The sequence below is a fragment of the Corvus cornix genome, chromosome 2 (genome assembly GCF_000738735.6).
Source record: "Corvus cornix cornix isolate S_Up_H32 chromosome 2, ASM73873v5, whole genome shotgun sequence".
In the NCBI taxonomy this organism is placed as follows: domain Eukaryota; kingdom Metazoa; phylum Chordata; class Aves; order Passeriformes; family Corvidae; genus Corvus; species Corvus cornix.
The window spans coordinates 10,262,693-10,286,658 of NC_046333.1; the positions used below are offsets into that span (position 1 = coordinate 10,262,693).

The following is a 23,966-nucleotide window of genomic DNA, read 5'->3' on the forward strand; positions in this document are numbered from 1 at the left end:
CATTCAAAATGTGATTTACTTAGAGACAAATACAATCATTATCAAAGCTGCAGAATACTTTTATAAAGCACTTACTAGAACTGCATTCATAAAAATTCCAGTTTTCAGCTCCCCAGGTAGTTGGTTGTGGTTTTTTTGTTTGGTTGCTTTTAAAACTACGTAACAATAGTTTCCTTAGCTGCCTGCAGGCGTTTTTCCTCCCTTCATACCAATCCGTCATCTTTGTTGTTGTGTATGCCAAATTTGGTCAAAATTCTGATCTTTCAACTTAAGAAGTTAAGAATGAGCACTGCTAATACAGGTTCAGGTGCACAATCTACAATGCTGAACAATAGAATGCACAGAACTTCATTAAAGTCAAACAAATAATATACAGAAACTTTCTTGCACCAGATGAAGAAAGGATAGAGGATTAGATCTTACGGATCTTACAGATCTAAACTGTTCATCACTTGCCAATAATGATTTTCATCCAGTAGGAAAGTATCAAAGTCCACTTGGCCTTTGTTCTGCATTTAACACCTTCTGTGAAGTACTTTGCAAGATTTTAGGTTTGAGGAGAGTCTCAGTTTGAAGCAGTATTGAAAATATAACGATACCACACCTCCACTAAAAGCAGTAGTTCAGAAGCAGCAATACTTGGCTGTTCAGAGGACAACTACGGAGCACACTCACCTTCCTCTCCCTAAGCCAGGGGATGAGTCAATGCTGCTCTGTTCCATCCGCCCAGTTCCCACTTCCCTCTTGGTGTAACTGGTGGTAGCGCTCTGCATCCGTGCCCTGCTTTGTCCCGGCTGCCGCGTCTGTGGACTCCTGACGCCATTGATTAAACGATCAGCAGAAAAGTTGAATATTGTAGGACTGTCTAGAAGCCCAGGTCCCCTTTCTGCACTGGGTATTGTATGTCGTATATGTGACTTGCTAGGATTCCTATAAATTCAAAAGTCATTTCAACATACGCACTACCAGAGATCTTCTGAGGCCTAAGCCTATTCACAGAATTCAGAAGTAAGATCTTCAGTCCTTTATCACTTATTTCATTTATAAGAATGATCAACATTCATTGTAACAGGTCACGTGAATTATCAAAATTAACCTCAACTAGACCTTTACTATATGAATAATCCTGCTGATGACATGTCATCTCTCAGAATATTTCAGCTAAATACCCTAAATCACAGAACAGACAAGTCCTCAGCTTTCAGACTGTCCATTTACATTTCAAAACACTACATCCATTAACAACAGGAGCACCATCTGCCCTTTCGCCTCACCTTTGGCAACAGGTTCAGTTTCACAAGTATTCTCAAGTTAGCTGGTGTTACTAAAATAAGCAGATGAAAACCCCATATGCCAGATAACACAACAGTATTGTTAAAAGATAGATTAACTTGCCTGTTCCTGGGAGGATATTGTCTGAGTGTTGTCAGTGGAGAAGCAGCAGGCTTGAAGGTTGGAGATGTGAACCCATTGATAAATCCAGTATTTGGAAATGGTGTTACCTAAAAAAACGTATTGCATGCTCATCACTATAAACAAACCGAGTATAACTTTTCTTAACCCCATATTTTTTGTCATTCTGTGCAGGACAGTACTTAAAAGATTGGCTCAAGCAGAAACAGAGCATCTGTCTAATGCCTTGTAGCTAATTTAAAAAATTTCTGAAAAAACTCCAAGCCTCTGTATTTCTGAGAAGTCAGCCACTACACATATTCAGCTTATGATAGTTTCAGAGGATTGAAAAACATCAAGCCAAAATTCTTGGCTGTAAGTTAAATAGCTCTCCTCCTATTTCACACCACACTACACATGACTTTGGAGTACAGAGACACCTCTTTGTCAGAGCCTCTAATTGACATTGCCTGTAATTGTTTCTCTTATAATTTACATGTGAATTCCTCCCTAAAAAAAACCCTCAACAACTTCTTTTTAGTTCCTCATTCTACTTCCATGTGACATCTAAATAAAGCCTAGAGAATAAGTGGATGTTAAGTGGAACTCTGATGCTTTTCAGATCTTACCACCTTACTCTACACATGAAACACTGTCTTCTTGTCTGAAGAAACAACATTAGCAAAAGATTTTCTGGGGTGGGTGCATATCAATGTCTTGTAGTAACAAGATACCTCAAAACCTGAAGCATGTTCAAAGTAATCTTTCCAACCTTGCTAGCACACTTGTGTCTTTTTAATTTAAATGTATAAGTGAGTTGCATTTAAGAAATGTTACTATTAGCACCAGCAAATGCTTGCTTGTCTTCTCCCCCTGAAAATAACTACGAGGCAGAACAATAAGACTCCTCCTACACTCTATTAAATGATGAGAAACAGCTAGGATTAAGACTATTTTCTATAAAGGTACATTTAAACTTGAAAAAGGTTTCTTGCACAAGTTAAATCACTGATCAATGGAAAACAAAATTTAGCACCAAAGATGTCATATCAAACTACTGCTAGCCTAACTTAGCATGCACGACAGCAAATGCTACCTCAGACTCCACAAAAAGGCCATTAAAAAAGGCCTTTTAAAAAAGGCCTTAAATAAAGCTCCTCAAGGAACAAAGTTTCATCAAAGTAATGCTTTCTGGTTTAAGAGTTACACCTTAATGTAAAATTCCACCAGAACTAGCAAGCAACCACTGAATCTGAAAAATGAGAAGACACTGAACATATTGGGGACACTAGCAATATTCAACCCTTCTTTCTTTATAATGATGTGTGGTATTTTTGGAGGAAAATTTTTTTTTTTTCCATTTTCCAATAATACCAAAAGCATCTCCACAGAAGTCATCTGGCTCAAACATGCTTTCTTTTCAGTTTCTTTTTTTTTTCCCCAAGCAGGACAAACTAGATCTTTTCTCAAATACTATTAAGTACGTGATGAAGAACCAGGTAGTTTTAGAATCCTGAGGACAAGTGTTGCCATATTCAAGTTTCAAAACTTAAATGGTATGCCCACACTACTGGAGATCTCAAATTAGAGATGAGAAAAAGCAGTCTTTATGTTGAAGCAGAATAGAGAAACTTTGCTGTATTTTCACACAAGTCTCTACATGCAAACTGCAACCCTGTCTCATGAAAATTATTGCTGTGTCATGGTTCCTCATGGTCCCTGTTCTCCTCAAGTGATTTCTATTCAAATATAGCTCTTCCTACAAAAAAATCAAGAAACATCACGTTACAGTCATGTACATAAAATGCAGCTAACCAATGACAATACACTGCAAAACAGTGAAAGGCAAAGCCCAGACAGTTGATTTCCTGTTTTGACTAAGAAAAGTATGAGATCTTTAATGCTGACAAACTCATAATGTCTTCCCCAAAGGACAGGACCAATAAGCCTTCTTTAAAACAAAAAGTTACAGGATAACATAAGGCGGATACACAGTCTACTCTGCCTGAATCTGTGGCTTACTAATCTAGGTCTTCTATACCATTCCCATCCAGCTACTTCAGCATCCCAGAGGAAGACTGTGCAATAGCCAGTCTTAGTTTATCTACAGGAAGATTCACATTCATTGCTGCTTAACAAGGCAGCTTTCTCCTGGAGTAACACAGCTTGCTCTGTTACCTTCTCTCCTCTGCATTCTTCATCCCTCCGAGAAAGCCTCCCCTTGCAACAGCTCTGGTTCTCTTCCCTGTGTGTGAAGTGTTTAGCACACCAACTTTTTAATTAGCTCGTGGTTCAGTACAGAGGATGTGTGCTCAAGTTTGTTCAAGGACACTTTAATCCTCTGCCAAAAAAAACCATCTAAAGAACTTTAATTTTGAGCATTGCTCCCCTCATTTCTTTGAGCCATAAGTAAAGAGGCATCTCCAAAGGGGAGAAAGAGGCTCCACATAGGAAACCTGAGCCTCCCAGTCATTACAGGAGACCACCCATGTATTTTTAAGGTAACAAAGGCCAGCTAAATGGGGCCAAGGTAATTCTGATGAGACTGTCACAACGGAGAAGATGGAAGCAGCATTGCAGGACACAGTGGATGTCCCATTACAGTATATAAGGATTTATTGCTACCACCCTAGCTTCAAGGCTTACCAACAGCCTCTTTTAAGAAAAAAGCAATTGAAAAGTGATTTTTGTAATTAGCAAAAGCAGTTTTACTCTTCACTGGCAAAAGAGATGTTACTATTGGACAGAAAATATTCTGCTTTAAGAATATGCCAAATAGGGCAATTCAGCATGCTAACCTAGAACCTAACTTCCTCCTAGAAGATAAGACAGCATGGCATCTTGACAAATCCTTACTAAAGAACTGCCTCAAAACCTAAAAGGTTTAAGAAGAGAATCACAGTCCTCAAAGTCTGAGACCAGATACAATTTTCAAATAATCCATCTTGTACACCATGGGAAGGATTTTGAAGGACTGTTTTTCAAGAGGAATTAGAATCTTAAACTCCCCTCTTCAGGATACGTTTCCTACACCTCAATAAAAAATAATACCAGCTTTGAAAAGAACACAACTGTTTCAGAATCCAGAGACTTACCAATGAAGGGTCAAGGTAGCTGTGCGTGGCTGACCAGGTCTGTGGGCCAATTAAGCTGTACAGTGGGAAGTGCTGCTGGGGACTGTATACTGGAGGTATGTAAAAGGATGTTGTGTAGCGCTGCTGCGTGTAGAGGTTCATATCCAGAGGTCTATATCCATTCTTTGGCAAAAATGTGTTTATAGCTATTGCCTTTGCTTTTATCCTTGCCTGCAAAGGAGATTAGATTATTTATTACAGAAACTTTCAAATTAAGTCAGGATGGTTCAAACTACCAGCCCTCAAACTTCTACTGGACACTTATCAGCCACTGCTTTCTCCCTCAAGGACAGCAGGAACTACTGAATGCTTCCCTCCTCCCTGATGCTGGGCTGGATATGCCACTGCCAGAAACGAGGAAAAGGAGAAATGAACACCTGGTATGTGCTACATTTCTAAGCCCACCTCCAGGTCAAATGGCTGCTGAGATTGGACCACTTAAATTTGTATTAGAAAACACAGTGAGCACCACAAAACCCAGAACATACACATGTGCCCCACCCCTAACATCATAAACCTCTGTTTACCTTAATCGGTTTTCCTTGGAAAGTCTTCACTTCTTCTCTAAGGTATCTGTAAGCCTTTAAAAAAAAGAAATTATTATATTTGTCAAATATAATTTAAATAAAGGAAACTTAAGTTTTGACAGGCTAAACCTAACGGTAATTCTTGGAGTGTCTGCTAATGTTACAGTATAGCAAACTCTCATATATCATCTGCATTTAGCAACATTAAACTTATCATTCAGTGCTTCAGTAGCATTAAAACAAGACTAACCATTATGATTGAAGCATTTCAATGTGTCACCCAAAATATCAACATTCTCAGTACAAAACAATCACAGCTTCAGCCAGGAAGCCAGGATATGTGAACAAGACAAAAAAAATTTTTATGTTTAATAGTTACTGAAAACTGGATGCTACCTAAGGGGAAGCATTACTGTTTCACAGTTCGGGGTATCTTTCTTAAGTTGTTACGCATTTGTAATACAGTTTATGACCTATCAATTCACCCTCATATCATCCTTTTTTACTGTTACATTCTAATATGCTTAAAAAAACAGTGTTACCTGCTGTGCATCAGCTTCTGATTCAAATGTGATGAACCAATTGTCATTATAGGCGAACTCACAGTTGATGAACTTAGGCAAATTGTCTCCTTTGAAAAGTGCTTCAACCTCCTGGGGAAAGCGGTTTGATAAGGAGGTAAAGGGAGGGGGGGAAGGGGAAGGATGGAGAGAAGAAAACATCAATTTAAAGTACAAAACTCTAACACTCCAAGAAGGAAAGAAAGAAAGCACTGCTGGGCTTACAAAACAGAACAAAGTCGTTCAGTACACCTGCAGTAGTGTCAGCTCCCTCTCCCCACTGGAAGGAATTCAAACTAGCACTGTCTAAGGCCATACTGCAAGAGGAGTTTAGCTGGGAGCTATTTAGGCCACAGAGAGACATTTAAACTTGGCATCAAGTGCAGAAAGATGTCTATTTCTCACCTGTCCCCAAAAACCATGGAGCCACATGAAAACCTGTGCATATGGCATGGGACAGGAAAATCCTGCCCTTTCAGCAGAAACCTGCAGATAAGCTTTAACTCAAATGTCTACAGATGCATGTATTTGAAATAGGGCTTATGTTACCTCAAACATAACCAACTAGTTTCTACAGAAAACACACACACTGGACTTAATATTTGTTTTAATTCATTTGCATTTTTTTTGGTTTTGCCACGGATTTGAGCTGAGCAGCATCAAAAGGCAACACAAGTTGGGAGGCATTACAGCATTTTGGAATTTTGCTGCTTAAATAAAGCCTGACTCTGCTGTGCCAGGAAACATAGGCTATTAAATCTGGTTAGTTAAGTCTAGATTTTTCCAGTCTGACAAATTCAAATGCAATGTATAAACATTTCACTGGAGACCAACTCTTTTGAAAATAAAGACTCCTCAGAACTTTGTTGTTGTCAAACATTTAAGAGTGACCATCAAGTGCTAATATATCCAACCTGACAAACTGATGACAGCAAAAAAAATTTTTTTCTAAATGTACAATACTAAAAGCTAGGCAATCTTTGAAATGCTACATTTCATTTGGAAAGCGAGAAGTAGCCACTATTTTTAAGCTATATACATAGCATATATCCAACTTCTTCCTTCCAATTCCTTTTAGCCTTTTGTTTCATGTTCCTGTTTTTAAGGCCACCTACTTTTTTGTTATCAGTTTTAAACTGCAGTACTTCTGATTTTTGTATAAAGGTTATCAAGAGCAACTCTTTCAGAATCTTTAGTCTTCCCTGTAAAATTAAATAGAAGAGAAAATAAAATATCTACCCGTCATCAAGAATCTGCGCCTTCTCCTCCTTTGTGAAAATTCAAGATGGTTTAATTATGACCCCATAATTTTTTCTAATCTTTCCATTAGTTATAGTCCCTGCTTCATCAAGAGTGGCATTGAGTATCTTTCAAAGAATGAAGTTCTCTTGTCTTGCACTCATTCCACAAGCCAGTAGAGATCCTTAGTGACTTATTGACACCTCTCACCTCAGCACTATGGAAATGTTTGCAAAGCTTTAACTGCTTTACTTGAACAAGCCAAGGTGCAACAGTGGCATTTTCTAGTCTAACGCTTACCTTCTTTCATCCTTGTCTATTTATCCAAGGATCTCAGCACCACGTGCATATAGATAAGACAAAGTCCAAGAAAATCATGGTAACGCTACCAAAGACAGCACTATCAGTTTCTCAGCTCTCTGCAGAGCTACAGGTTCTACCATAGTCTTCCTATGAGCAACATTATCAAAAATACTTATTATCCAAACAAACACAACAAACTAAGTTTAAGAAGTGTTGTTAGAAACTAACAGTGTAGTAAGAAATGTGATGTGCTTATTGAAATCTAGAAGAAATCTAACTTCCAAGTCCTAAGGGAAAGATGTTTTTTACTGAACAAGGAAACACTTACTTCAATGGGAGTAGATTCAGGTACTTCACGTAAAATCACAATACAGCGATTCTGATTTGGCCGAACTTTTTCCCCCTTCTCATCCACTTGAACTAAAGGCAACGCTAAGAGAGAAAAGACAAGAATGCATTTTCGCTATCAGCAAATGTAGTAGCTTTGCACTCCAAAAGATGCTGTCAACACAGTTTTACAATGCAGAGCCTCAAATATTATTGAACATTAACAAACAAGCAGACAATGACTGATGACACTTTCAAACATATGAAACCAAGCAGACATGTTTCCTTATCACATCCACACTTTTCCAGCCTAGAAAATCCCAATTCATTTGTTTTCTTCTAAAGCACACATTGAGTCATGGTTGTTTGGGGCTTTTTTCTTACCTTAGTGGTAATGTCCAGTAGCCTCTTCTGAGAATTTAATCAAAGAAACAGAATATCAGGTTGGATCTCAAAGATAATTTGGTGCAACCTTTCCTGGTAAAAAGCACAGTTTAGACAGGATGGCCCAGCACCCTGTCCAGCTGAATCTTTCAAGTATCCAGTGTTGGGGAATCCACCACTTCCCTGGGGAGATTATTCCAATGACTGATTGTTCTCTGTGGAAAATTTTCCTCTTGTGTCCAACTGGAATCTCTCCAGGAGTAACTTGTACCCATCACCCCTCATCTCTACCATGTGACTTTTTATATAAAGGGAGTCTCCATCTTCCTTGCAAGATGGCCATAAGGTCTGCCCGGAGCCTTTTTTTTCCAAGGCTGAACAAACCCAGTTCTCTTGGCCTTTCCTCATACTGCAGGCTTCCCAGTCCTCTGATCACCTCTGGGGCCCTTCTCTGGATGCAATCTTCTCCTCCACAACTTTTTTGTGGAGTCAGGACCAAAACTAACACAGTATTCCAGGTGTGACCTAACAAGCTCTGAGTGGAATAGTGACTCCTTTACCTCTGCTGCTCTTATTGATGCAGCCCAGCATCCTGTTGTCTGGTCCAGGTCTCCTTCCACAGAGCTGCTCCCTAGCCAGGTAGAACCCAGCCTGTGCTGTACTCCTGAATTATGTTTTCCAAGGTGCAATACCTTACACTTATTCTATGGAGCTTCATAGGGGTCTTGTTAGTCCGCTCCTCAAGCTTATTCAGGTCTTCCTGGAGGGTGGATCTCCCTTCTGAAGTATCCACTTCCCCACTCAGTTTGCTATCATTGTGCTATTTAACAGAGGGCAAATATTTTCCTTCTGTTTCTGTTCATCATTTACATATCTGAAGAACCCCTTCTAGTTTTTGACAAAACTTGTAGTTCTGGCCAAATTCAATCTGAGCTGAGCTTTTCCATTTTTAGGTGCATCTCTGCATGCCCTGGCAATGTCCTTGTAGCTCTCACCAGGTATTCATCCACTTTTCCATCTCTCATATGCCTCTCTCTTGTTTTGAGCAGACTCAAAAGCAGAGTTAAGCCAAGGGTGTCTCTTGATCCGCCTACTTCCCTTACCTTTAACGGGGATGAAATGTTTTTGTGCTTCCAGGAGAGAACTCCCAGCACTAGTATAGTTAGCTCCTTTATCCTCCATGGAAACTTCCCACAGAATCCCTCCCAACTGTGCTCTGAGCAAGCTGAAGTTTGCTCTTGCAAAATCGAAAACCTTAGAAACGCTCAGGGTGCTCAGCACAACCCCAGACTCCACAGTTCTGTGATTCCTGCAGCCAAGGCTTCCACTAACTGAGATATTACAAAGCAGGCTTTCTTAGTTTCTGAGCAGTGAGTCCAGCAGTGCCTGATTCCTGGCTGCCACATCTAACACTTGTACAGGGAAACAGTCCTCTGCACATTCCAGAAGCTTGATGGATGACATGAGCTGCCGTATTGTTCTTCCAACAAATATCTAAGCCATTGAAATTGACTGTAAGTACCAGGTTTGGCTGACCCAAAGCTTGCTGAAGTGACACAAATATTGCTCTGGTGGCCTTATTGTCTTGGTTTAGGTCAGTAGCAGATGCCTGCTGTAAGATCCCCATTGAAACAACCCTCCTAATCTTGACCCACAGGCACTCTGTAGAGCTTCCACGACTGATGCAGTTGATTTCTATACATTCAAGGTTCTCCTTAACAGAGTGAGACTCCTCCATCCCTTTTTCCCCACCTGTCTTTACACAACAGTCTACAGACATCCATCGTGATCCTCCAGCCATGTGAGTTGTCCTACCACATCCCACAATTTAAACTCATTGATTCTTATTTGCACAGCTCATTATTCAATACCGGGAATGCAAAGTAGCTTTGGTAAAACTACAGTGCTGTAACTGTGATGGTCTAAGCTGCTTGGGCTACTTAACGCTTTACAGAAAAATAATGGCATTTTACTGCAATACATTAAGAAAGGAAGAGAAGAAAAATTCATATTAATAGTTCTACACCAACAACCAAAATGCTTTCTAGCACTGAGGAACTTCTACTTACATCTCAGCACTTCAACAATCAAATCCATATCAGTACTGAGTTTCTTGACATGATCAAGGTTTGCTACTGTCATTATTGGCACATACTGATCACTGTCCATCTGTGATATAAGGTACATGTCACTGGCAAGATTTTCTCTGTTGGAAGAAAAAAAATATAAATAGGGAAATGTCACAGATTAACTTTGTCCAATAAATTTGAGATAAAAATTCATCCCATAATAGAAGACAGATTCCCTCAGCATTTTTGCTAATTAATGAAAATCACTTGCTAAAAGCTTGCTAAATGGTTTAAGTTACACAGTTTTATTATGACCAGTAAAGATCACAAAAATTCACCTGATCTGCAATTGCTTGTAACTACTCTCACTTCACACCAATGTATTTGCTAGTTTATGCACTAGGCATAGAGGTTTCATGTAAGCTTTAAGAGGTACATCAACACAATACTCTGAAATTTGTGTGTTACTTGTGTTACTTTCCCCAAATTCTCATCCTTTCCACTCAGTTTTAAGTAACAACTAAGAAATGTATTAACATACATCCCAAGTTAGGCACTGGATCTTGTTAGTCATCCTTCAGTTTGGTACATTTAGGTAAATACATACCTAGATAAACAGAATTCCAGTGTCTTTTTCAGTAATTCTCGTAAATCTTCCTGACCTTCTGGCTGCAACTGTTCATTTCCACCTAATAATTAAAATACTTCAGATTAAAATGTAGTTTTTCTATATTACACAATATCTATTTTAAACAAGCCATCATGTCTATTACTGACTACATAACTAGTAACAAATTTTAAAATTCAATACATGTTCATAATGTATTAGTTACCAACCACCGAAATTGCATGGCAACACTTTTTAAGACACAAAAGAGAAACCATGTCTGAATTTACTTGTTAACCTCTGTTCTCCAAATACATAAAAAACAGAAGCACTTTTAGAAGAACAGCTAGAAGCACATCTCAAAAGTAAAATACTGAAGTGATTTAGCTTGTAGATCTGTCTTCCCTTCTCACGAGATGAACTGATTTCTAGCTGACGAAACCCTGACTAATGCAGCTGACTAATACAGCACGGGAACAATGCAATGGAGGCACTCCATACTTCTGGCCTCACTCTAAATGACCAACAAATTAATTCAGAGAAGTTTTTAAAAAATGTAGTTATGGAATATCAGCAGATATCCAATCTACTAACAACAGATATGTAATAAATTTACAATCTTTTGGTTAAGAAGGCAAAATAAATTTCTTTCTTATATGTGGAAGTTTAAAAATTATCACATAGAAAACATGAACTTCACGTGCCTTTTAGTTTAGACACAATATACCAATGTCAGTAGAGGGTAAACTCATTGTGTCAGTGGGAGAAGTGTTTAAAGATTAGAAGATTTGTGGCTTTTAGAGATTTATAAAACATATAGTAGCACATTATTAATGTAAATATGTATGCATGTAAATGTAAATTAGTTTTTCAAAAATACTTCACACCAAGTATTGCCCTCTATACCCTTCCCTTCACTAACTTTCATCCTTTTATTCAGCTCTTAGTCTTTCTTCTTCCTAAAGCAATTCTAACTTTCTCCCACCATGCTGTCCTTTCTGTGTTCTATTCTGACGAAGAGAACACAAACACCTGAGAAATACATATATCATGTTCTAACCACTATTTCCCTTCCCTGTCTCCTCTTTCTTTCTTGTCCAAAACCTGGCAAGGACCAAAATTATATGCATTTTTAAAAATAATTGTTAAAAAATGGAAGATCAGATTTCAGACTTGGGACCACGTGTCACTATTCATCAAGTGGAACAGACCCAACCTGCTGTTCAGCTGTTTACAACACTATTGGACTCGTGTTAAAAGTTAACTATTTTTGGCACATAAAGGACACACTGACAAGTTCCAACATTAATCTGAAAAATACTGTTCCCTTCTAGAGTGTGAGACGTCATTAATACAATGTTCTATTTGCCAGCTAGTTATTATTTAATATTCCCCAACAGTACCCTTAAATAGAAGAGTCAAAGAGAACTTTCAATTTTTAAATATAAGCAAAGATGACGCCACAACTATGTCGGATTTCAGTTGTCTTGATTTCCAGCTATTCTGGATGCTGCTATACTGGTAATTTTAAATACATGTTACTAAATCAGCTAAGCACAATGAATAAGGAACAGACCTCTCGTGAATCTCAATAGACACCCAGCACATTTTCTTCTCCTTCCCATCCCTCATCTCAGTTCAAGTAGTAATCCCACATGCATCTTGCACACCTTCTGTCCCATTCAATGAAATGTAAGCATGGCTGAATCTCTATGCTAGTTTCCAGAAGCTTCTTAAAACATACCATCTGGTATAGACTACAGCTACTAACAGTTGCACTGAAAAAAAATCCTGGAAGGAGTTCATTAAATAAGAATGCAAAGAAGTTAAGACTAAAATCTTGCTTATTTCAGCATTTCAAGTAAAAACTGGTCTTTCCACACATTAACATTATTACTTGAGACACAAACTGTATGTGAATCTCAGCTCAGTACCTGACCCAACTAGAAACATGCAATTGTTTGATTCTATGCAGCACCTTGTAAGACTTAAACCAGGAGGAGACCGGTCTCCAAACATGTCTAAGTTTGATTGCAAAAGAGACAGGATTTCCTAGGGTCTCTTTAAAGAATGCATATATTGAACAACAAAAGTCGTATGGTTTGGGGGGCTTCTTTGGTGCTTTTAGATCTCACTGTTCAACTCGAAATACGTGTTTAGTTTGTTTTTAAACTAAGTCCAAGCACTTCTTAGCTTTTCCTTACCTGTCTGGGTGGTTTCATGCATAGACTCATACTCGGAATGATCGAGAGCCAAAGGGTTCATATCCGTCTGCTCTGAGCCTGGAACAGCTGGGGACGGCTCCGGCAGCTCTGTCAGCACCGCATTCTGCTGCTTTTTGTCGCCATCGCCGTTGGCATCCAGTCCTGCAGCACAGACCACAAACACACTCAGAAAGCGTTCTTTCTAAGCACAGTAACACCACTGTTACAACGAAATCTGAAATAAAGGTGCTTACACACTTGCTTTAAATTTTTTAACAGAAAATTAAAATTGAGACAGTGCTGCACTGTATTTTACCTTCTGCTTGAGCAACAGCTAGAAACTCTTATTCATACCTTCTTTACAAGAATCTGGAGGCTGGTCAGGTATTTCTTCCCACGTTTTGCTCACGCTACCATCAGTGGCACCACTTGCTTCCAAGTGTAACATATGATTTCCCCACACCTTTGCATTGGGGTTTAACTCAGAAACCTTGGTTGACTCCTGCAAAAAGAAATTGATTATGCATTTTGTGTGGATGCACAGCAGCTATCTGGTGCATAGATACATACAGTTTCAAATAACAGTATCAGACTCTAGATTGTACTGTCATGTTTTTTCACACCTGAATATATTAACTGAATTCCCATAATCATTTCAGGTAAAAACACAATGGAAACATGCTGCACAGTATTCACTGCCCTGATTAAGAACCACCAGAAAAGGCTATCCAAGCAGAGCAAATGACAACAAACATTTCATTCTTTGCCTTTGACAGGCTAACTCAGCCTGTACTTGACCTAGAGTTCAGGCAGGTCTCTAATATACATGTCTACTTGATGTTGATTATATTGCTATTGTATCTGTTTCTGAAAAACAATACAAAAAAAAAAAAAAATCAAGAAAATGCAAAAGTACTGGGATTTTTCTGAAATTATATAAACATGTAACAATTTTAATGAAACATTATGGAAAATTGAAAGCAGTAAGATGTGCATGACAGCCTCTGTCATTACATTAAGAGGAGGAACAGAACATTAGAACAAAAAGGATGAATAACCAGATCCAGTTAAATCATCTCAAACCAATCTCCTTTAACCTCAATTGAAAATGTACATATTTAATTATTATATATGGTTATATACAACCATCATATAAATGGTTACATCTGTGCTTCAGAGAGACTGCTCTCTGCAGTGTAAACATCTACTACAATACTTTTTTATAGCAACATGAGACAGTTCTCTCTTGTTTTGCTAGTATTTGAGCAAAATGCATTGAATTATTCCATACCAAGAATATATTTGAGGTGTTTTAATATAATTACACTGGGAAAGAATATTGCTTATTATAAGACACACAAAAAAACTTGTTAAAAATCTGCTTTCTGAATTTACAGATGCTAGGAACATTACAGTGTTTAAAGACAGGCACTGCAAAACCCCACAAAGCTTTAAATCTTCTCAAACACACACACTCAAATACTTATTATCACAGTGCATAGGAAATATACCCAGAAAAAAAAAAACCTAAAAAAATTTGACTTAAACAGATCTCTTGAATGATAGAGAAGACTTACAAAAAGTGGAAGTGTTTGACGTAATTTCTTGAATAGTAAGGATTCAAAGATGACAGCAAGATCCATCAGTTTCCATTTTTAATAAAAAGTTCCCGCAGGAGACAGCAAACAGCCTCGAGTACAATCCACTGCCCACACTGTGGGCAAGTACTGGGCAAGGTCACAGCAGCTGCTCCAACACAGCCGGTGAGGGGAACACTATCAGGGAAGCTCAGCAGGGAAGGAAAAGGAGCAGCAGGTTTACAAGAGTGGGTAAGGCTGGAGGGGACCAGTGGAGGTCATCCAGTCCAACCTCCCTGCCTGAGCAGGGTCCACAATCCTCAGGATTGTATCCAGACAGCTTTGGTTGTTTCTTAGCCCAGCTAGCCAAGATCCAGCCTAGCTTTTTCCTCTCACTTTTCCTGCAGCCACTCCTTTCTACAGCACTACTCACCTCCAGAAGTGAGCCAAAGATTTCCTAATTGCTACCAAACAAGAATTTCAGGAAATCCACAAACATTTCTTCCTATACAAAGTTAAAGAGCCCTAAGAACAGTTTGTAGAAAGCTTCCCTTCTGCACACTGAAGTGCTTATCTTAAGTTCAGCTGGAACTGAGAATCTGCAATCAAGTTACTTTGCCAACGATTAAACTTTCACACAAAGTAAACAGAATGAAAAAAATCAATATTCAGCAGAATTTTTAACTTCTGCATTCTGTACAGCATTCAGTTTTGCAAAGGAAAGGGAGTCCTCAGGTTCTGGACAAAATAACAGCTATTTAACTAATGAAACCACAGTTTGACTTGGCTTAGTCAAACTTACAGCTTCAGCTTTAAGAGCAAATCACTTCTGCAGAATACTTACAAGTTCATCTTTATTGTGCCATCCCCAAGTGCCACCATATTCTGGTGCTAGCAGCTGATACGGGTATGTTTCCATTGCATATGAAGCACTTGTTAAACTTTCAGGTTCATTCTGGAAGTTTTCATTAACTATACACAGTCTGTCATTCTTCATTGTATCACTAGAAACTGCATTATTCCATAAAAAGCCCACCAGATATTCACCATTACCAGAAGGAACTGTGTCAGAAAGCTGCTGATGTCTCCAATCAGCATTGCCAGTCTGAAGATTGATGAAATGTGACCACATTTCAACGTGGGGATTTTGTCTGTCCAGGTCATAGGAGTGCTCCTGGTCACTTGATCCATTTTCCATCAGATCTAACACGCACTGCTCTCTGCCTTGTTGAAATCCAGCTGCACCAGGAGAGGCACTGGGTATTTCATAGGAAGGAGTAGCAGCATATTTATCTACCTGCTTTGGGTCAACACAAACTCCAAGCTCTTTGTTTGAGAAAATCTTGTGATCTGGCTGCATCTGTTCCCAGCTTGTGGTAAAGCCATTCATCTCAGTATTTAATATATAACTGGTGTTTTTCAGTTCAGTAGTCTTGGCTTCCAACTGCTTCAAATTCCCCCCGGTAAAAGGTTCTAGATTCCCAGCTGATAAACCAAAACCAGTGAGGTTCTCCTTTGAGTGGATGCTGACACACTGGTTTACTTCACTGTGCTGAAGATTACATTCATTTACATCATACATACTTTTTTCATGAGTTTCTAATCTCTCTTCAGTAAAAGGCCCAACAGAAACTTGTGTGTTCCCAACCTCTGGCTCTGGACTGGCACAGCCACACAACTCAGACTCTTCTGCTGGCTTACCATGCTCATAAGAACATGCATTTTGACACAATAAAGGCAAAAGGTTATGGTCTTTATTTAAGAGCTTACTGGTATCTTCCAGATTTTTAGCGTCATCTTTTAATTTTACGCTCTCGTACATACAACTGTCCGTGGCTGCAGGTACAGTGGAGTCAGAGCCAGCGTCCTGACTGTCAGCCAAGCCCTTATTGCAATTGAAGATGCCTTTATCACAATCAACAATGTTAGCATCCAGATTCTGTTTTACATTTTCTGCCTTGTTATCAATGGACTCATTTAGCTGACCTTCAAATTCTGTCTGTTTTACAGATTCTACTACATGCCCAGCTATTTTGGCTGGCTCAGTCTCTGCACTCCATTGATTTTCCACTGTGTGGAAGGAACGTACATACTGTTGTTCATCTTGTCTACAGGTCATGTCTATTTTATTCATATTCTCACATTCCACAGACACAGAAGAGACACTGGTTTTGTTATCTGAATTTGAGTATTTGCATACTTTACCTTTATTCCTTGGTGGCTCTTGTGAAACCTGACACTCTAGGCTGTTTTCCTTTAGGAACATTTCATCTGTGCTTGGATTATGTAGTTCATGAGATGTCACAATGCCATCACTTACCCCTGATCTAGTTCTGCTCAAGTTACCAGCTTCCTCAAGCAAGTCACCTTTCAGTTCAGTGGCACTCACACAGACATCTTCCTCCATGCCACTGAGGTTTAAAGCTTCAGATGATGTCTTGATTTCAGTGCAACCCTTATTGGGAGTTTGAAAATCAGAACCTTCCTCCAAGTTTAGCTGCATTTCAGTCACGTTCAAAGCTTCACAGTTATACAAAATTGTACCTGTGCTTTTCTCTCTCTCTTTCAAGGATACTTCAAAACTGCTGTGATGTTCACTAGAGTCTGGTGCAAATATTTGGCTATCACCATATGTTCTTTCAAGTGTGTTCTTTTCCACATTTGAATTTACTTCGCTTTCTGGCTCTAGAAAGCAGACTTCTTCAGCAAGGTTTTCTACATTGTCCATTTCATGTAACTCTACTGATAATTTAAAGTTACCCCCTATGTTCTCTACCACCTGTTTAGTATTTATTTGCTCCACAACACTTGAGGGATGCCTACTTAAACTAAGTGGCACAACATCAGAATGATTACTTCCCTCAGTTTTTTCTGAATGACATACCCCAGTGTTTACCAATACACTGGAAATACGATCACTGTTTTTCACCTTTTCTGAGTTAGGGCTGTATTGGTCCTCTCCAGCAGCATCCACAGGCTTTACAGAATCACAAGTTGTATGCAGTGATTCATTCCAACTGAAAGCACCAGCCCTGGTATACACCTCATCTTGCTGATTCTCAGGGATGATTTCATTGGACACTTTTGCTCTTAAGACATCTGTTACTGTACTGTCAGTATTTAACCTACGCACCTGACACCTGTCAGTCAGTAAGTTATCAAAAGAACATTGGATATCTAGGCTACAATATTCCTTTGTATCCTTTTTCTGCATGTTTGATCTATCCTCTTTTTTATACTCAAACAGTTCTTTCTGTGAATTAAACTTAGCTTCCACTTGTGCCAATTGCTGCATTGGAAATTCCTTCCCACTGTCTAGAGGTCGTGCCATGGTGCACATTCCTTCATCAGTAACAGCTGAGTTATCTATGTCTGCTGCAGTCTCTTCATGCACAGTAGCTGGCACCTCTTCATCCCCTTTCAGATCTTCGGCATCTACAATACAAATGCTGTAAAACTCTTTGTCTTTCACATTTTGACTGTTGTCTACATCACGACAGGAAAATGTTGGAGACATCTCTCTATATGAACTCGAAACTTTCTGTAAGCTGTCACTCTTGCTGTCTTCAACATTTACGGTTGTTCCATTTTGCCTTGAATGGTCACACATAACTGCATAATCCTCCAGAGAATTTCTATTTAAGGAAATTTCACTCCGTAAGCCTTTGTCTACAATGTCTGGTACATGTGAATTAGAAATACAATCAAACAAGCAATCCTCTTGTGCAGCCACAGTTTCATTATTAATATTGCTATTAATATTTTCTATATTGTTCATGTGCTGACCATTGCTATCAGATTTTGTAGGTGCTCTTTTTTTAATAACCCTATCTTTCTTTTCTTCACTTTTCTGCAGATTTCTGTATGTACCAGAGACTTTCAAGAGATGACTAAAGGAATTAAAGAAGCTAAAAGGTCTGCCATACATTCTCCTAGGGCTGGCATGGGGAGCATTCCCCATGCCACTATATGATGAATATTTTGCTTTTCTACCCCAAAAGCCAGATTTAGAAGCCGATACTGCGCAATCATCGCTACAAACACGTTCAATGCCGACTGTTGCAGCTGCCCCATTAACTGTCCTTCCCACTGTACGCAGATCCTGGCTTTCCACAGTTCCAAAAATTGAAGATAAAGTTTTACTTATCCTTGACTTTGGTGCTTCCTCTTCCACAGATTTTTGTAACAAGCTGGTTTTCTCCTCACTTGTGCTATTACTCAATTCTTTACTGAAGCAGCAGCCCATGTTTAGTAAGTAGTGTCAGAGGGTCTTCTCATTGCAAATCACCTTCCTCTTTACACTAACTTTCTATGGCTACTGAGGAGACAAGCCAACACCCAACTGCCAAAAATAGCACACTTTAAAACCATGCAGGGGTTCATATGTCATTGCCACTCAAAGTCCAAATCACAGTTGCTGAGCAATGTTTCAGTATTTCATCATATACACTGTAATATTCAAACCAAATACTCCTAATGAGATTAGAGTCAGTTTACGAGTATTACCGTGTCTTGTGATCTTCTATTGTTTGATTTCCTAAAAAGTTTTATTCATCCAAATAATTAAAATATTTAAATAACATCTTTCAAAACGCCCACGTGTGCCAGAAACTACTGGTCTTCATACTTAATACAACTCCCACCTTCCATACAAGGATAAATGCATTCTGGCTTTACATGTTTAAATCTGACATGTAGATCAAAAACATTTTGGACCATTTTCTCCTTCTCCTCCCTTCCCCCAGAGCTGAACTTACACCACCATTACTTCTTTAGGAAAAACAAGCTAAAGATAGATAAGACCTCATGTATTCCATTGAGCAGTCATTGTACGTTATCAGAAGCTAATTCTGTTCCAAGCCTTTTTTTTTTAATTTGTTATCTGCATAAAAAAAAAGAATACATAATTCCTCAGTGACCTACAGCACTGAAGGGGGCCTCAAGATTATTTACGCACCTCGTGGTACTGTGACAGGATTAATCATACTTAACCTCAGAAGAAAACTGTGTATACTTTTACTAAAAATTCAAAAATATTTAAAAAGTAATTTCACTGAATGCTACTCCTTCCATAAGTCCATCCTCAGTATAGTTTTCATTGTTGTACATATACAGACTCCTTCTGACCTTATAACAACTAAACCATTTTTATACACATGTATTTACATATTGAAATACTTCAACTACTGTAAGTTCTTGTAGTTGCTAATAAAAAGTGGTTCTGTTTCTTCAAAAATAAAAGCCCAATAAAAAAGCTTAAAATACCCAGCAATCTTTTTCTGCTCTAAACAGTTTTTCTTTTCTGCCTTTCCATTACCTCATATTGCTCAGACCTTCTCTCAAATTCATTGCTATTATTTCAAATTTGGACCACATACTTCAGAGAGCTTAGAGTGTACAACTACAGCACCACTCTGCTCTGTTACTTAAAAGATATTGAAAGTATGTAAGAGTGTAAGACAAGACAGACCCTTAAACTCTATTTCAAATGTTCTTTCATTTGACAAACATTGAACTCAGTGCTATTTTTCATTGGTTGTGTACCTTATGGCAACTAATATTCCACTAACTCTGACCATAAAACACTGCTGAATTGGCTAAAAAGTATATCCTCTCTTCAGCAAGTCTGCTTCGAAATTGCAAACTAAGATCAGAGGAAAACTACCCTCCCCCTACCCCTTATCCAACCCAGGAAGACTCCAAGTGCCTGCAGCTACACTGTTCCTAAGGATAGGAAGTCTGATGCATCATTGCTGCCATCTGCTGCATTTTTTTTAATTCTCCCATGGGACAAAGTTATTCAACATGCTTGGATCCAGACTGAAAACTATGCCAAGTCACTCCTCTCTTTAGCATTCCCTGGAACTGAGAACAGGGAAAGGGGGAGGGAGTTACTTATAATAGTTTTTTTGAAAAAATGCCACGAGCAAACAATTTAACTGTTTTTAATGTCAGCTTAAAGTCACAGTAATACTTAAAAAGTTCACAACTATTCAGAAAACTCCCTTATCAGGTGAACAAATAGCAAGATTTTTCCCTTTGTGTTTTAACCATTACTAACTCGTGCTTTCTAGAGAGGAGCTAAGTGTCTTTAAGAGACAGACCACAGCGAAGTCCACTTTTCCAGTGCCTTAACAACCACTTCTCCTATCAACTAATGGAAGAAAAGGGGTGAAGCAGTTTCTGCCCAAGCAGAAACTTATTCCAGTTTTCCCATACCCTTCTCATGTGCAAAGGCACATTTTGTACTTGTTTCTTTGTTTTTATCTTAGGGTTCCAGGGATAATTTCTATTTTTAAGCAGTTACAGTGCACATTCATTAAGTCAAATTTCTCAATACTATTTATTTTGAGATCACAACTTTAAAAAAAAAAAGGCAACATGAATTTAAGCAGAAAATGACACTCTTGTTATGCTACATCACCCGAGGCACCTTCTGGCTAAGCTAAACACTGCCACCAACTTGAAAAGCACTTAACAGAGTTCATGCTCTGCTACTTCAGAGCCCAACTTGGCTGGGGAGTAGGTTTTGGGTTGGTTTTTTTTTCCCCTTTATTCATGCATATTTTAGCTCTGGTATATTTCTCATCTACTCAAAGCCTAAACAGGTTTTCTGTCTCCATGAAACAAAAATGCACTGAAGCAGCACTTTCATAACCCGAACAATTGCTTTTTTTAATAGGCATTTAGTCCTATGTCCTTCACACACCTAGGCAGAAGGCAAGAAGTCAACATGCTTATTAACGTGAGTGTACTTATCCATCTTTTATTTCTCCATGTATCTGTTCTTTGCCAAGGAGTAAGGGTTTATCCCAGATATAGCCTTATAGGCCTAAGTTTTAAAACATAATCTAGATTTAAAGTTAAAATAACATAAATCAAAACAGTCCTTACAACCTACTGACATCTAACTTCCTTTACTCTTTTTCTATGATAAAGTCATGCAATTGTAACAAGTCCTGAAGAAACAGTGATTATGCTGCACTCCCAGGCCATACCCAATGCCATGCCCACCATCAGTTAAGGGAACAGAGAAGAGCAGCACCACAACAGATATTGCAGTGACACTACTGCAGGCTTCTTGGAAACAGCTGGTCAAATTGCTTAACTTTCCTTCCAATAGATCATGGTTAATGGACTGCTAAGAGTTTAAGTACACATTCAACACATTGAAACAATTAAACATGAGCATTAGAAGTCATCTACAGGTACAAAACTATTCTTATGGCCTATACACTTTTCTTATGGCCTAAATCTAGAATACCATGACAGAAAGAGCAAACACCAACCAGTACTGATCCTTCATGATGCTGATACTGTATACGTCCAGTTTAAGGTCTAATTCTCCCATTGCTTGTTTAAAGCTAGTCGTGATCTCTTGAATTATTGTCTCATTATACAAACTGCTACTTAACTTTAAATTGGCACATACTGCATGTAATACTGTGTATTGTCAAATGATCTGAGGATTATACGGTATACTGAATTTTCACTGAGTACATGGTCCTGTATTAAACTAGTAAATCTAAGTTCCTTTTTCTTCTGAGGCTTATTCTTGAATGGACTGCAAAAGGATTTTTGCACAACAATCTAGCACCAATAAGCCTGAGACATCCTTTTATAGTACTTCCTAAGGAAAACATTTTTGGGAAGTACAATTCAGTGCCATCTTTCATGAATTTCTAGTTATTTTTCCTCTGCTTTGAACAATGGTATGACTGAACTTGTATTTACAGTACCTATAAGCATTGACAAGAATCTGTGTACCACACAGATTTGAATTCCCATTAGCAGAAACCCACAGCAGCACCGAATTATTCAGCTAGGGAAAGAATGGGTGATGCTCATATTGCAATCAGACAGCAAGTTTAAATAGCCCCACTGTAACATCCTGCACTGGCACACACATTTGCAGAACTTGCTGTCACTTTGAAGACAAGAATCCCTTCTAAAGTTCGAATTTCCAGATCAGGTCTTCAATTTGGCTAATCAAGGAAAGAAAATTCTTCGGTCATTGCAAAGTGCTCTGAGAAGCCACACATTCAAATGTGAGCATGGCAGAGGAAGAGTTTAGGCTCAACAAGCAACAAAAAAGACTGTGCATACCTTTAGCATTAAAGGTCAGTTAAATTCTGTCTGGCAGAGACAGGACATACAAACTACCTCCACCATGGGATTTGGGTCTTGGCCTCTTGTCTCAGAGCAACCTCTAATTTTTAGCAGGAAAAAGTTACTATTGAAAAGGAAACACAGAAGTGAGTTAAAATTGAGTCAAACATTTCTTAAACACTGACTTTCCTGGGTCCAGCCTAACAAGGGCTTTCTCAGAAAGAGTAATTGTCAATCAGGATACAAACAGTCCATTGACAGATGTCACCTGAAGTGACAAAGTCCACCTCTAGGTTAAAGAAGTTGCAAAAACAGCACATTTAACTCCCAAAGCTATGAAAACCATCAAAGTTAAGATTCTGCTAGCATCCTCTAAGTTATGTATCTCCAATGTGTAAGTCTAAGCTACTGTTGAAAGAAATCCATGAAGATCCTCAAGATGCAAATTTCCTTCAAATGACTTGTGTGCAAAACTATCAAAATTCTGCTGTTAAATACTACTAAAATCAACTCAAGAATAGTTGTGCTGGAAATGAACCACACTAGGCTAGTGACTGATCTACATTATGCATTAAATAGCATAATTTCATAGCTACTTCAAGGGAAAAGAAAAGACTGTTTCCCTCTCGATGAGGTTAAGCCTTTGAAAAATGTTAGTGACCTGTGTATCTTTAAGCAGCAACCCTGGAAAGTGATTTCTGAAGGATTCCATCACAACATCAAAACTTGCATTTTAATTTAGTCACTATTGATTACCTATTCAAAATTACTCACAGTAGAATGTGTTCAGTTTTGTTCTTGCCAAATAACAGAATGACTAAAGTTATAATCAGAAAAATTTAATTATTGTTCTAAGAGAAAAAAAAAAAAACACTTTATATAACCACTTCAGATTAAGAACTAGCCTACTACTTATTTCCACAGGATCTACAGAAGTGCATCAAAATTCCCCATAGAAATTTTGTAACTTTCTTCCTGAACAAAAGCATTTGGACAAGGTATATCAAGAGATCCCAGTGGAACAGCACAGCCAAAACAGCTGGGAACACAATTCAGCACATTTCTTGTAAGTCTATTACAAAAAGACTCCTAGAAACTTCACTAGGTGCCATGGCAGTATGGCCTCATATCAAATGTACACTGAAATAATGATCAGCACAAACATGCATCTATGTCTTTTTGCAGTGTAGCCCTCTGATCTCAAAATAATTAAGACACAAGAAACACCAGGTGATTTTCACTTCACCTTGAGTATATACTTGCTAAAGGCAATAGCCAGGATTACAGAAGTTTTTCTCCTTCCTATCACATTCATGGAAAGATGCAATCTTAATGATTTTAGTTTGCTAATTTTTCCTGCACTCTGAAGTTTTTCTCCAACTACAGCTTGTTCCCAAAACTTGCAAGTGAAGTCCTGAAGCACTGGCAAAAATCAACTCATGTAAGCAAGGCATTACAGAACAGACCATTTTGAAAACACCACTTTTAACAGAATATATTGGTAATTATGCTCCTACAACATAATGACCTTCTG

At 38.4% G+C, this 23,966-nt stretch overlaps 1 protein-coding gene across 2 annotated transcripts in view; it reads right to left on the bottom strand.

Moving 5' to 3' along the window:
• The window catches only part of LARP4B (La ribonucleoprotein 4B), a 57,002-nt gene that overhangs the window by 13,175 nt on the left and 19,861 nt on the right, over positions 1-23,966 (bottom strand). Inside the window, exons 3-12 of one of the 2 annotated variants that reach the window (XM_039548767.1) lie at positions 13,101-13,248; positions 12,747-12,908; positions 10,543-10,624; positions 9,936-10,072; positions 7,484-7,587; positions 5,596-5,706; positions 5,054-5,107; positions 4,488-4,697; positions 1,396-1,502; positions 676-813 (exon numbers count right to left, since the gene is read on the bottom strand). In XM_039548767.1, the coding sequence (XP_039404701.1) occupies positions 676-813; positions 1,396-1,502; positions 4,488-4,697; positions 5,054-5,107; positions 5,596-5,706; positions 7,484-7,587; positions 9,936-10,072; positions 10,543-10,624; positions 12,747-12,908; positions 13,101-13,248 (1,253 nt within the window). Of the gene's footprint in view, positions 1-675; positions 931-1,395; positions 1,503-4,487; positions 4,698-5,053; positions 5,108-5,595; positions 5,707-7,483; positions 7,588-9,935; positions 10,073-10,542; positions 10,625-12,746; positions 12,909-13,100; positions 13,249-23,966 lie in introns of both variants that reach the window. The other variant, XM_039548766.1, reaches the window with a different exon arrangement.